Source organism: Diadema setosum, chromosome 15 (genome assembly GCF_964275005.1).
Source record: "Diadema setosum chromosome 15, eeDiaSeto1, whole genome shotgun sequence".
NCBI classification, from domain to species: domain Eukaryota; kingdom Metazoa; phylum Echinodermata; class Echinoidea; order Diadematoida; family Diadematidae; genus Diadema; species Diadema setosum.
Window position 1 is genome coordinate 8,552,678 of NC_092699.1, and position 15,310 is coordinate 8,567,987.

The window sequence follows — 15,310 nt, forward strand, 5'->3', positions numbered from 1 at the left end:
TATATATATATATATATATATATATATATATACATATATATATACGCATGTTTGTAATATAGGCCTACATACACTTCATGATATGTTGTGATTAGTTCTCAGAAAGTATTACTCACAAGTTCACAAAAAAAAAATGGTTTCCACAGGAAAATCAAACTAAACGAAACAAAAGCATACTCTATTTTCGTACATGTGTATGCAAATGTCACTACTATCGTATTGCATACTCTTGTTGGAAATGAATAAAATACAAAGCAAACAAAGAGCGAGTTTATTCCTTGTTATGACTTTAAAGTGGCATTATCGGCATATCATATGGTATTAGTTACTGGATTGTACCTTCAATGTCAATATGACTGTCCGAAAAGAAAGACAATTACAAAGAAACGGGATGGAGTACGCAGCGCCATCAACGATAACGAAAACTGTCATATGCCTGCAGGTGGCGACATCACGTGATAAACCGCAATCGAGGAGAACTCAAAAGCAATCTGACTGGTTCATCTAGGGATGATGAAATCCCCGCGGAACGGAGGTGGGCGTGGTTGGGAGAGTGGGCGGGCTGTAGGGTTGCCTCTTCGATTGGATGAACAGGGTCGAACTCGAAGTAGCAATCTCTTTTCTTTTTCTTTTTTTGACATCATTATGAAACAATCAAAATAATTTTTGAACAAGGGAGAGAGAGAGAGAGAGAGAGAGAGAGAGAAGAAAGAAAGAAAGAAAGGGGGGTGTGATCAGAAACACGATGTATGATGAAATCGGCGTCGGTATTTTTGCTTTTTTGGGTGACAAAATTGTGAATATCACCTTGAGCTTGATAAGGCAAGTAGATTGATGCTCGTGTCGTGTTTTACACAAGCACGTTAAAATTTCCACTTTTATCGTGTTTTTTTTTTTTCATTAGTATACTAACATATTACTTGCATCATTATACTGATGTTATGCAATGCTTCAATTTAGAAGGTTATCAGAATAGACCAAAGAGATTTTATATAATGGTATAATATCTCTGGAATAGATAGACATGCAGCGTTTATCACATACAGGGTGTAAAGAAACATGAAAACATAATTACCCTTCTTTTCTGGCAAATAAAACAAAGAATAACATGAAGAAAGGAAGTGAAGAACAAAGCGAAACAAAGAAAGCGTAATTTCCCTATTGCAACAATATTCTGGTCTTGGCTTCAAACACAGTTTTGCATTTAAAATCTCCTGTATTTACCAACAATCAATTGATTCGTTGTTATCAAGTCCATAATGTAGTCTAGCAAAAAATAAAAATAAAAATGAATAAATAAATAACTCTTTTCCGGTTCGGTGTGCTATGATCTACGTAGGACCCCTTTCAGCTGTCAACACGTTATCAAAAGCTTTCAAATATTTTAATGTGCTTTGCGTCAAACCAGCAAACATTGTTTTCAAGTTGACAAAGTCAATTTGAGTTTTATATAGAAGCAATATTTCTTCTAAAGTTATTACTAAAAGCTGATATCATATGACACATTCTAAAACATATATCCCCCGCCATACACACACAGCTACCAAAATTTGACGTCTTTCCCTGGCGTATAGTGATGGGGTCATGAATAGCGTGGCAACGGATCGAGTTTTATATCCTAATGTGACAAGCAAAATGTTGCTGTTTAAAGAGCCGCAGACAGATTATATGAACTAATAAAGTGCGAGCACTTAAAGTCGTTTTATCTAACGCAACCGTTTTCATACTGTAGATTTTGATTTATTCGAACCTCCCTTGAAACTTTTCAGGGATTTCATCCATAGTTTGTCATGATGTTCCTACCAATGACGTACTTGGGATGTCTCTCTTTCTTTCTTTGTTTCGCACTAAAAACACACACACACACACACACACACACACACACACACACACACACACACACACACACACACACAAACCCAAACAAACAAACTAACAAACAAAAAAGGGGAAAATACATACGAAGACAAATTAGGAATGTTTTCAATTTCCGGACTATGTGATTATGGATGATACTGTACTTGTCATGAAAATTGTCTACGGTTGTCACAACCATCTGCCAAAATCACTTAATAAACACTGACAGATAATAATAAATTATTTCAACTTACCATTTCCGTCATGTTGATCATCTTTCCTCTATAATGCTGTAAAAATAAAAATCTCGACACATCAAATTCAAGTTTAGGTTTCTGCGACTTTTCTAGAAAATCAGCTGGTGAATTTTGTATGACTTCATAGATTTTTCGAAGGTCAGATTTAGGACACGCTTATTCTGATGCAATTCTTTCATACAGCCATGTGGGCGTAGTCTGGGCAAAGCGAGATTGTTCCGAATCAGACAGAAAAAGCGAAGATGCATAATATTAAAATCGCACCGAGAACTTGCATCCGTAGCATGTAAATTGTAAAAAAGTAATTTTGTGGTACATATCAGTGTGCTAGGAATATTCCAGTCTTTCTTGTAATTTGCTATCCAAAAATGAATAATTCATGTCAAAATAATACTGCAAAAAAAAATCTGGGAGAGCATAATAAATTATACTTGGAAGACAAAAAATGCGTAACAGTAATTTTTAGTGCACTCCTCAACTTCACCGACCGAAATTTGAAGAGCCTTCCCCAAAGTCAAAGGCCCGGAAATAGAGGGGGCGTAAATTTGTTTCGCCCCGCGAGCTTCGCTCATGTGTGCGTCGCCTATAGTGTCTGGTGATTGAATCCGAGAGGTTGTACACGTGATTTCCTACACGTCAAAACTTTAAATTGTTCTCGGGAATAACCATAATTGTCGACCACACAGCCAATTTGACTTTGAGGTGTCCTTCAGCAGCTCAGTAAAGTATTCTACAGTCTCCGAGTCCGTGCCAATGTTCGTTTGTTGCTTTCTCCCTTTTAATCTTTTCTCTCTTGATCGTTGCTCGCAACGTACTTAGGAGTCCATACCCTTGTCGCACTGATTTTCCCCACTGAAGTACGACGTATACTTACGAGATTAATGAGTTATTTACATTTTTCAATTTTCCAAACATATTTTGCAAATAAAGCGATTCAACGAGCACTGATTATTCATCAGAATTGTGAATGCAGAATCATCACTTCCTACATTAGGATGCGGGGAGGGGGGGGGGTATGGTTGTTGAATTTTTGTTTGTTTGTTTTTTCATAAAATTCTTGTTTAGATAAAGCACAATAAATGTCTTAATTCAAGGGTGTACGCCAATGTTTCCAGAAAAAATGTTAAGTTCAAAGTTATATATTTTTCTTCTGTCCAATTCCAAAAATGTTCTAGATGTTCCCTCCCATTAAAAAAAATCAAAGCAAAAAACAAAAAACAAAAAACAAAAACAAAAACAAAAAACCCTTACTTTTTACCGTGGAAAAGCTTTTACAGCTGTCAGATCTGTACGCAAACGTTTGAAACAAAAACAAAAATCAAAAACTGAGTAATGTTGACTGCTTCGCGGAGTGAATTTGCACTTCTAGAGGCCATGTGTTTACAAATTTCTGTTTAGAACGAATGGAATCTAATGGTATGGAAACACAAGACAAAACAAACTGATAGCCTATCTGCTTCTTTTGTTTTAAGTCAAAGAAACAATACTCTACAGATTGTCGGGCAGTGTTTTGAAAGCACTCCGAGGTGCCAGTTGACTGTACTTTTATTACAGTGACAGTGAGGTGGAGCTGACTCGATACTTACATGATTTTGGAAAACAAAAATTAATGAAATGAGCCATAACGCAGCTGTTGATAACTCTGCGTAATGGCATCGATGACGGAAGTTAATGATAATGATTTGAAAAAAATGGCTTCCCACAATGATTACAATACTAACAATGAATAGTAACGATGATGATTGGAGAATCGTACATATAATCATGATACACCTTCCCATTTAAAAGATGGTAACACGGATGGTGATGAGCGGGGGCATACCATAATTCGCCTGTTTTCAATCTTTCATTAAAAAATACTAAAATCCTAAGCTTAAAAAAAAAACCACACACACAACTCCCCCCCCCCAAAAAAAAAAAAAAAAACAAACAAAACAAAACAAAACAAAACAAAAAACTGGCGTTATGGGGAGCGGTATCTTATGCTCTTTGAACTAAGAAAGGCCTTGCTAGAAGTAGAGGAGAGAGGGTGAGGTAACATGACAGAGCAGCTATCTAGATTTTTGTTGTTCAGATTGGAGTCAGATTTTATTGCACATAGACACAATGTTTACGCTGTACATCATAACATCAGGAAAATGACTGCCCGCGAGCCATTCCAAATGCTATAATAATTACATTCACTGAAGCCTCCTTGCTGTGTTTTGTTGTAGTATCTCTGAGGTATCTTTAATTTGCCATTCTCCGCATTTTTGAAAGTGTGATCTATCATTTGATAAGCTTGTAAAAAAGACAGTTGAACAGAAACTTGGCTTTCTGAATGAACAAGTTCACAATCCTTGTTTGTGCTTGTATTTAGTGGCGTCGTCTTAACCAATTCCATTGCCGCAGTTTAGTTTGCGCCCATTATCATGATTACCGTGGTCTTCATGCTCCGATTTGGGGGATCTGAGGAGTGTTGCACGAAGAATTTAAGTCGATCTTAAGTTTTAATTAAAAATCAACTTAAAATTATGGTACGCTGTGTGTGTGCGTTGTATGATACTCTAAGTTCCAAATGGAAATGAAAAGTTTGGAGACTTTTTCAAGCATGCATTAATATACAAAATGAAATAAGGGACACTGAAATTCTACTATAGATTTTGATAACAATTCGAAGTGAATTGTGAAAAAATAAAAGAATTGAATAGAGGAACAAATGGCATACCATAATTTCAAGTGGATTCTGGCACTTAAGATCGACTTAAATCCTATGTGAAACACCCTCATGATCTCATGGAAAGTCTTAAAAAGGTGGACACTGTTTCGTCACCCCCTCCTCAAATTAAAAGGAGGCTCCGGTCTCTCGACTGGGATGCATCTTCTCTCCGGACTCTCCTTCTCCTTTTCTTTTTCTTCTTTTCCTCTGCTGCCTCTTTCTCCATCACTCTATCTGATATCATTTGGTCATTGCTCCTCTGGTTCACTTCCCCTCGAGAAGCCGAGCCTTGGATTCCATTCTCCTCCCGAGTTCTCATCCTTCTGTCCCCATCATCATCATCCCAATGACTCCTCCAGTCTCCCGACTCCTGTTTAGGTTCAGTCTCGTTGGCCTCCCAAGGTAGACAGTGACTTGTTGGAGAGGAAGAATTGTTAGATTTTGTCTCTTCCGTCCTCCCTTGGGGTTTACTCCCCGTTTGAGAAAGTTTGGATCGCCGCCGAGCCTTTTTTCCATTCCTAGCTGATTTCGCCTGGACTTTGTTCTCGTCTCCAGCTCTCTGCCTGAGAGGGCGCTGTTCAGAAAAAATGCAAATGGACGAAAGAAACTATACATGGCTAGCTGCATGGCGTAAGTTTGTGATGAATTCCACTTTGGCAACTTCTTGTCGGGTGACCGTTCGCATTACAAAATAAGCCAGTTCGGAGATAGCTCACGTGCACATGGGTACAAATGACCTTTCATTTTTCTCAGTTGGTTAGGCACTTCACTCAATTCAAAGTAACATAATGCATCAGCTTACCCAACATAGCAATTTATGGAACTCTTTGGGAAGCATCCATTTCATTGTACTGTTTTGAATACATTAACATTTTTTTTTTCTGTTAACATTGCCAAATGCCAGGCTTTCTGTCAGGTGGATGTACTGGCAGGCACAATTTATAAGGATTATATGAATAATCATAGCATTACAGATGCTTATCTCAGTGAATTTAAAAACCAACCTGTCTCTCAGTAATAATGACCTTTTTCTGCTCATGCTCAAACTGGAACCCCGAACTGGCTTATTATGACCTATCAAAGGAAACAGCAATCACAGTTGTCAAAATCATATTAACTTTTAGCAATGGTTTCATTCAGACTAAATTGTCAATACATCATGTACATCAACAGTCAGTTAATCTCAGAATTGACGAAATTGTAACCCTTAAACCATGTATTCCCGCATTAGTTCTGTGAGAATAATATTAAAAGAATAACCCAAAAAAAAAAAAATATATATATATAATGAAATATAAATACTGTTGAAATTTCCTTCACCGACACGCCAAAAGTAGCATGCGTTACAAGCAACCAAACAGGCTTTCAACCCTATCAATATACTTTGTGTTCTGTCCTGTTAATTACCTTCTGGAAATGTGATGACTTGAAATTTTTCTGCACAGTTCTGACGGGACAGTCAAACAGGGCCAGTTCCCTAAAACTGTCGTATAAATACATTCAAATAACGAGGAAAGTATTTTAATGAGGTTATAGGTAGGCCCTAATCACATTCACAATCACAGGACAGGGTGGGCAGAGAACGACATTACGTTGACAATCTGATGCACGAAAGTCCTACAACAGCTACCCATGTGTTCTTTCCCAAGCATGGCTGGCGGAACCGGGGAGAGGTGGGGGTGGGGGCGGGAGGGCAGGGGGCTCCCCCCTACTCTATGTGCACCATTCAAAGGGATACAAAGGAATACATGTATAGGCATGTAAGGTGTTATCACTTTTTTTTTTTTAACCCGGAAGTACAGAAGTATGTATGTATTTAAGAATTTATTTATTTTTTTTTGCTTGTCAGCTGAAGAAACCCGGAAGTGGAAAGAGGAGCAGAAGAACTTTTTTTTTTTCTTATTAGCTCATGAAACCCGAAAAAGAGCCCCTACTTTTGATAACGCTCCGCCGGCCCTGCTAAGAGTGACATTGACAAAAGGAGACTAAAGAAAAACAAAACAATTCCCTGGCGTTGAGTCTTGAACTTCAGGAGTATAAAAAGCAGATATCAAGATTAGCAATTAGCAGGCTCTGACTGTATGAGACGCGTAAACCGAACACCATCTGCAGAGCTGTGTGCAAGCATGATAGATATCAACAAATAATTACTTTGCAACATTTTAAAAGAATAAATGCTGAAGAATAACGAGGTCAAAGTGAAATCCCGTCCCATGTTAGAGTAAATTTTAATACAGAGTGATATCCAAGAAACTGAACAGTTTCACAGAAAATGTTTCACAATAATGTTATATACATTTACGAATGTAGTACACTTACAAATTAGAGTAACATATAAAATTTCATTGCACAAAATTGACTGAACGTCCCCTCCCCTCCTTTTGATATATGGATGTAGAGTTTGGCTACATTCTTCCCTTCGCATTCGGCGATGATGACTTTGTACAATTAGGAGAGTAATACTAGGTGAACTGATGATAACAGAATTATACGATATTTCTATATTTGCAAACCAATGGAAATCATAAAACGTTTGACGTTGTCGCATTTCTCTAATTCAGTTGTTAGGCCTAAATGGTAGTTATCGATACAGCTGCTTCGTGCATGGAATCATTTTAATTTAGAAACGGCACAACTTTCTGTTATTTGTCTCTCTTTACTGTATCACTTTTCATGTTCACTTAAAATGTTTCATAATATTTTTTGTTATCTATTAAAGTCACCATTACAGACTCCAGTCTATTCTAGTAGGAGAGAAGTTTCCATCTAATGTAGTTCCCTTGAAACTAATTCGCTAATATACATCTAATCGAACGCTGATTAAGCACCCAGAATACGGCCCCCGGTATTTTTGTTTTGTATCGTCATCAAAGGAGATGGGGGCATGAAAATATGCCTAAAGGTCATTGGCTATTACCTCTCTGCAATATCCTTGTCTGTCGGGGTTGCTGGGTCTCCCATCTCAGCCTGGACCGTGTCGGCCCAACTCATCTCACCGCTGCACCCCGCTGATATCGGCTCATCAAAATCGATGCTGGCGTTATAATCGAGTGGCGGCAGTGTGCACGAGCCGTCGATGCATGACCTAAGATCGAGCTCTTTTAATAAGAATCACATCGGTATATTAACACAGTATGAAATGTTGTGGAAAAAAATAACACTTATTGAACACCGATACGGGAAGAAGACATAGGCTAATCACAAATGAAAACATAATTTGCTAACGTAGGAAAAAGTAAAATCTATAAAACATGCTTTCTACTGACACGAGAATAATCAAAGAAATTACCTGTGCAACTTACCTTCTACCTCAGCAAGAGAACTCATTGCTTTGGTATCTTGCATGATTTTCTTGGCATAACAGATTCTGTCGATTGAAACTTGAAGAGTGATGACAACTCCCAATAGCTCAATCGCTTGTCTGTTATTGATCGTCTTGTGTGAAATGATGGTCACATAAAAATGTGTGGTTACTGTACTGGTTGCTGTAAACAAAAGTGGGCGCGAAGCGCGCTCATAATGCGGTAGTTCTGGCGTGCGCCTCATGCCTACAAAACAATAGAAAATGCGCACACTTTTCGCGCATAAACGCATGTTCCCATAATTATGACGTGATGTGACGATACAATGTAGGCCTATTGCCAAAATTTAATATCCTTTTTTTTTTTTAACGAGGAAAAACAAAGGTCTTCATTATGTCAACAAAAGCAATAATATGATGTCACTACATCATCACCGACGTGATGTTTTTATCTCGCTCTCAAGTTTGAACCAAGTGGGTGGCGTTGTAATTTATACTTTTACAGTTGAATTAATGCCATCGAAAAATAGGAGATGTAGATGTTGTATAGCACACAGGTCCACCTTTCGGTGCTCATGGCCCTTCAAAAATGAAAATATGTATAGTCATATTCATTTCCTTTCCTCAATCTGTGAGGTTCCACGGGTCCTGTAAATGATATGACTTATATATAGCGTCTTTGTGTAGGTCATTTCTCTTTACTTGTGATTGGTAATAGATCCCGTGTGTATACAGCTGACAGTCGTAGTCTGTAGAGTATTGGGCTGGGGAAGGGGTAACTTATTATTAAAATGTCTACCCATATCGGCCTACACTGTTATGCTGAAATAAGGAAAGACTTCATGATGCTTTCGAGAGTTTATTCATGAATGAGAAGTGTTACTTTTCTTGATTGACACCAAATAATGTCATACAAAATAAATAATGCGAACCTAAAACATGACGGTGTGGGTAGAAGTACAATTGTACCTTTGAACCATAATCATCAAAATTATTTACAATCATGGCAATCCTACTATTCTATCGAATAGCATGGTCGGCGCCACGTTTTCAAAAGTGGGGGCCCACTTCAGAGTTCTGGTGCCATTTCCGAGTTTCATCAGCTAAAAAGCAATATATATATATATATATATATATATATATATATATATGATAATAGTAATAATAAATGAATAAATAACAAAATAACAAAAAAAAAAGGTCTTCAGCGCAACAATTGCAATAGCTAACAAGGAAATACAATAACAAAAACAAAGCCTTACCGCCCTCATACTTCACGGTTTCTATCTATTTCTTTCTAGTCCCACTTACGCACTTCCGGGGTTTAAAAAAAAAAAGTGGGGGGGGGGGGGGCAAAGTGGTGACACCTGATTTAATCATTTGTATGATGCAAAAAAAAAAAAAAAAAAAAAAAAAAAGACCCACACCCCAACCCCCGGTTCCGCCGGTCCTGTATAAGAATACCAAAATAAATCTGTGCAGCCCTGATATAGAATCGCCGCTTATAGGTTATGACGATGGCGTTAACCACATTGATCATGGCAGTTTGAATCCTTGCCAACGCTGGAGTTAAGACTCCTCTCCCTCTCTCCCTCCCTCCCTCCCTTCATTCTCCTCCCCTCCCCCTCTTTCCTGTTCTCTCTCTCTCTTTCTCTCTCTTTATCATTCTTTCACTAACATCGTCATCCTTAGCATCTTCACAAAATTACAAAATCACAAAATCAACTTAACACAAAGCTGCGTCAAGAGTGCATAGACCGGATTTTATTTAAACCCAGATTTTGACAACGATAACACAAATTGCCATCATGCCTTTAAGCGTGTTCCATCACTAATATTAGAAATATTTGCAATGAAACATGATGTTGCATAATATGCTGATGATAAAAGTTGTAAAGAAAGTTCTATTGAAAAAGACGGTGGTAAAAAAGCATAAGTGTATTAATGTCAGTTGAAAACAAATCATGCGACAACATAACTGCGACATGACCTACACGCAATATTTCGAAAGACTGCGCAGCAGGTAACCGCGACTCACTAGCCACGCTAGCAGCGAGCCTTTTAAAACGTCGTCGGGGTATTTCGTCGCCACATTTGTCAAACTTTACGTAACAGTCACCGATGCGCTGCATTCCTTCCACAGTGCGTGTCCAACATAACTTAAACCACTCAATATATTTCTTTTCAACTGGCGACTTTCTCGCTTCAGATGTGAATGGTGCTTACGAGGTTTTGCTACTGAAAGGGACAAGTTCAAGGAACTCCATCCGTCACCAACTTTTCCCGCCTTTCCAAGTTGCGGTGATAATGTTTTCTCGCCACATCCCAGAACGACAGGCTGAGGACAGTCTGCGGGGCGAGTCGAAACCACGAGGCCGACCAACCCTTGTAGAATCCAAGCGGACCCTCCTGTCGTAAGATCTTTACGACGCAGTCCCAGAAACCACGGTAGTAGAGACCCTTGCCACGTTTGTCCAGTCCCTGGTTGTACAGCCGGGTACTTATGACGTCAAGGGGTGTCATGACAACCACATTTCCGGCGCCTGCAATCATGCTGGCGATGATTGGAACAAAGTAACTATTCGGTGAAAACACCTGTCGAGTTAAGACGAACAAGTTTAAAAGAAAACGTTAAAGACCGTGGTCATTGTTGCACTTATTGTACTGTCTTTTTTTTTATGTATATTACTTTTTGTTAACTTTATCAAAGTTTGGCCACTGTAATAGCAAATTGCAATATCTTAAAGTAGTCTGGTCTATCATCATGTCTATTGTGATTAACTTTTCGTTTAAAGATATAGTGTGCCTTGGGACATCAAAAACTGTATCTACAATCTTAAAAAAAGACAACCATGATTGTAATTGGTGCATCGGTAATACAACTACAGACGAAAACAATACAAATCTGTAACCAAAAGGAAATGTACATTATCATGATTTTGGTGTAATATCCAATGAGTGCTGTATTATATATCGGTAGTTTACAAACGTCAAAGATTCACATGTCGAGACTGTATTCAGTATTTATCTATGCATTGATTTATTGAATTGGTAGCTTATCTAATACTTTAGCTAAGCTGTCTTTGAATGAGTCTGTTGACTTAAATCGGGTGAAAACTTTATTTCGCGTAACTTGTGTCGACAATAGAATAGTTGCCTTAGTCATCTAACCGTGAATTCGAAAAGCACCGTGGACAAGCACGTAAGATTCATTTTACTGTCGTACTCATTATCTACATAATCCATTCTTGTTTTTATTTTCCAATAACGCTAATGGTAATTGGTTAGGGTTTTTGGAGACTAAACTGAGGGCTGCTGCATGCCCATGCTCACTGGAGGAGTCAATAAGGACAACACACACAAATAGTTGTCACTGAATTCACAGACTCAAAACTTCATTAACAAAGTTAAGAAGAAAATATTAAAAGGCACACATTTTAGCAGTGTATAGGGACACGTAAAGAAACACTCGATTTAAAGTCACAATTAGACCCCAAACCGACATCAGAGTGCTCAGAAAAGAATTAAATAGAAAAAAATGCGTTCTGTAAATCTCAAGAATAAACTGGCTTGTAGATGCACATAGTACATCCAGCCTGAAAAAACCCCGTTTTCCCGCCGAATTAAAAAACAAAACAAAAAACAAAACAAAACAAAACCCAACAAAAAAACACGTGTTGTGCATAATAATTACATACCTGCGTGTCTGCAACCCATTGTTTGCTGGCCGTGAAGGCTGGCAGCTGCACCATCGAGCCGATACCGTTTCGAGCCGTCTGCGCACTGACGCCTCGCCATAGACCTGGTATGCTGCCCTCTACGTAAACACGTCGCAAACCTCGCATCCAATTCGTGTGCTCGTGCTGGTGCCCCACCGCTATCACCTCGACGGATTGAGATTGCATCTGAGTCTTTATCTGAGTAATTGATTGCAAGATAGATAGGTTGATTAATTGATTGACTGATTGATTTTACTCATCTAGCAGTCACTTGAATACATGGGTGAAGGGCTTCAGCGGAGAATGAGGTGGTATGATGAGATTACCTTCTTAAAATTCTCGTATTGTCTTTTACCAGAAAAAAAAAAAACACCTTAATAATACAAAGTAACTATCAAAACATAGACACCATCTCACCAATCACAAAACATAAGAATATTCCTTTGCGAGTATAGATGAATAAGACACTAGTGAACATGCAGGAGAAAAAACAAAGTATAGATGATAAAATATAACAGTACTGTTTGGGTGATTAGCAGATGATTGTCTGGACTTTTATCTGTCTCATAGTCAAATCAGATCTCAACTTGAATATCAAGAAGTAGAACCTTCTCTATAGGTGCTAGCAACTCTCTGCTCGGTGATTTTGATTGTATGAATATTACACTAGAAGATATACCATGCTGGCAGTTGGGCACATTGTTCGCAGGATCGATTCACGTGAGATATTATACAGATATTGACTTACCAGAGGTGGAATATAACATTTGAGATCCTCGCGGGAAGTTATATTTTTGTCGAGGATTATTATATTTTTCCGAAGCGCGTAGCGCTGAGGAAAAATATAGTATTCCGAGACAAAAATATAACTTCCCAAGGGAAATTAAATGTTATATTCCTACCGAAGGAAAAAGTCAATATCTGTTATATTATATGACCTACAGTACAAGAAATAAACTGCTGTAGGGTAAACGACTAGGTCTAGAAACACTACTCCTTTGCATGAACGCGCGTACCGCATGACAACAGTGCGCTAGTGCCAGTGGTATTCAATCGAGCCACAAGTAACCTTTTGATACGTAGATCTAACTCCGATGGCTTTCACGTAGGCCTACCGGGAATTCGTTCATCCGTGGAGTACGACCGTTGCCTGTTTATCACAAAGTAATTTCTAGAACAGTCGTTAATCAGTCGTACGTAGGGCCTAGTTTCGTAGCGGTAGAGCCAGATTTTGTAATGAGAGATGTAAAAATTGTAACGTTAGAAGACTAGACCAAATGCCGCTTTTGGTCTGGGTAAAGCAAGCTTGTTGACATAACATTTGTTTGTGGTGATGTATGAGAATGTGAACTTTCTGATAATGTAGGGCCTAATCTCTTCTGCCTGCGGTCACTGGTACAAGAGCTGTTTAGACTACGGACCTGGCCCTGGTCCAGGTCCTGCGCTAGTACAAGTAGCAAAAAAACTTACTCAGTTCAGGCTCTGGTAATGTAATGGGAAATCCTTTGGCTTTCCTGTCACGACTGTCTAACATTGATTGGAGAAGGAGCTATCAGGACAACAATTCTTTCTCTCTCACAAGCGAAGGGCAGCTGCTCATCAAAGCTGCCATGCCAGTTTGACGAAAACAAATCAGTTGCAATTTCGTAATTCGCGCTTGCATTGTTCTAGCGTGTGTCAGTGTGATGCTCATTTAATACCGCTAGCGCATTCTGTAAACGTAAGTGGTATGGTGCGTGTGGTCGGTCGACCGGTCACGATTACATTCGTAAGTATGTGTGTGTGTGAAAAGCGTCTCTGTGTATGTTGCGCGCATCATAACAATTGATTTTTGATTACGTCACCCCTCCAGATATAACGCCATTTGTTTAACGTAGTCGCTGTTATATTCCATGATTGTACGTAATTTACGTCATGTTATGAAATATAACGCTTCTCATCCTTGTGAACATGGTCACGTGACAGCATTTTGACCAATCACACATTGGTATCTATATAGGTCATATAATATAATCTGGTATATCAATGCATTATATTCGCTAAACCATTGGAACTGTATTTATGACATACGGACTTTTGAGACTCACGGAAATAGCGAGAAATAGTAAAGGGTTTGCAAGAATAGGCAAGATGAGGGAAAGAGAAATAGACAGGAAGATAGATAGATAAATAGATAGATTGATAGATAGAAGATACATAGATAGTGTAGATAGATGGATATGGATGGATAGATAAATAGATAGATGGATGATAGATAGATTGATAGATGTATAGATAGATGGATGGATGGATGGATAGATAGATATTGATAGAAAAAAGACAGAAAGAGAATGAATGAAAGAGAGTGTGTGTGAGAGATAGGAGAGATACACAGAAGGCGTAGGGATTTTCAAACAGGGTTATTCAGGAGCATTATGTGTAATACAATGTATTGCTATGAACAATGATGAAGGTGCTACTTATAACTTTAGTACATCTCCATAATATTACACTAAGAGAACTACACGAGGCACTTTTCGATTGTCAATTTTACAGCTTTAACAACCCAGCCAGTAGTATATGCCACACTGGCATCTGTGTGATATTTTGGTAAAGCTCACAAGGAGTTTCACAAACCTGCATTTTTATTACCCAATCTCCACGATTTTTTTATCTATTATTTGTTTTATGTCATTTTCTGTCAGTATATGCTTGCCAATAATATCATTATTTAACGCAAGAAATAGATCTCTCAGTTTGTAAATATAATGCAGGCCTACTTACGAGGTACATGGGGCTACTGACAAAAGCCCCGAGGGATCCGGCTACTCCAGCGGCAAGAATGGTTGGTACTATCCTAGCACGGCTCGAAGTAGAGTTTTTGGTCAGAAAATCCTGCATGAGTTGGTAGGTACCCAGTCGCGTGCCGTTCTGCATCATTTGGTAGACGATGGCCGGACCCAGGCCGCTCTGCAAGGCGACGAGGCCGTCGAAGCGGCCGATGATGTAGAAGGCATGGAAGACGTGACGGTAGTGACGGTGGTAGGTGCCCCGGGCTCGCAGCTCGCCTTGCAGCTGGAAGCGGGTCTTTACGACCTCCAGCGGGTTGGTGAAGACAACCGCACATGAAGCTGCCAAGCCACCGAGAACGAATTCTACCACGTCGACCGGCATCGTGAGAAGCAGGTAATTTCGTGGATGTATCGGTCGCTGTCGATTACGCCCCCTTCATGAGTTCATGACATCCAGGTCAACCGCCACATTGGAAGGTTCAATAAACAATGCACTTCAGATCAAGTGCACAAGTCGCACACGTTTGCTGTTGCATGCCATGTGAAGCCCGCCATAATGCAATGAACAGACGTCAAAAACATACAATGTGCCCATGATAAGGGGACGTTTGCCAAAACTGCATGTCCTACCGATTGTTCCAAGGTTTGCTTCCTTTGAGACGGTGTACGAGTACAAGGTTATAGTTGAGAAATCAAATGCAATATAC

General features: G+C 39.0%; 2 protein-coding genes across 3 annotated transcripts; both read right to left on the reverse strand.

The window, feature by feature from the left end:
- Positions 1-3,821: 3,821 nt before the first annotated feature.
- Positions 3,822-8,250, reverse strand: LOC140238927 (uncharacterized). 2 transcript variants are annotated; one of them, XM_072318824.1, is made up of 4 exons: positions 8,115-8,250; positions 7,730-7,910; positions 6,220-6,295; positions 3,822-5,386 (listed from the first exon to the last, which is right to left on the reverse strand). In XM_072318824.1, the coding sequence occupies exons 1-4, from the start codon at positions 8,155-8,157 to the stop codon at positions 4,934-4,936; spliced, it is 753 nt and encodes a 250-aa protein (XP_072174925.1). In that variant the 5' UTR covers positions 8,158-8,250; the 3' UTR covers positions 3,822-4,933. The 2 variants fall into 2 exon arrangements, with proteins under 2 accessions (XP_072174925.1, XP_072174926.1); XM_072318825.1 differs by having other exon boundaries at positions 8,102-8,249.
- A 1,610-nt stretch (positions 8,251-9,860) lies between these two features.
- LOC140238947 (solute carrier family 25 member 35-like) lies at positions 9,861-14,985 on the reverse strand. The gene is made up of 3 exons (XM_072318844.1): positions 14,596-14,985; positions 11,812-12,030; positions 9,861-10,708 (listed from the first exon to the last, which is right to left on the reverse strand). Exons 1-3 carry the CDS (start codon positions 14,983-14,985, stop codon positions 10,367-10,369), a joined length of 951 nt encoding a protein of 316 aa, XP_072174945.1. The 3' UTR covers positions 9,861-10,366.
- Between the last annotated feature and the right edge of the window lie 325 nt (positions 14,986-15,310).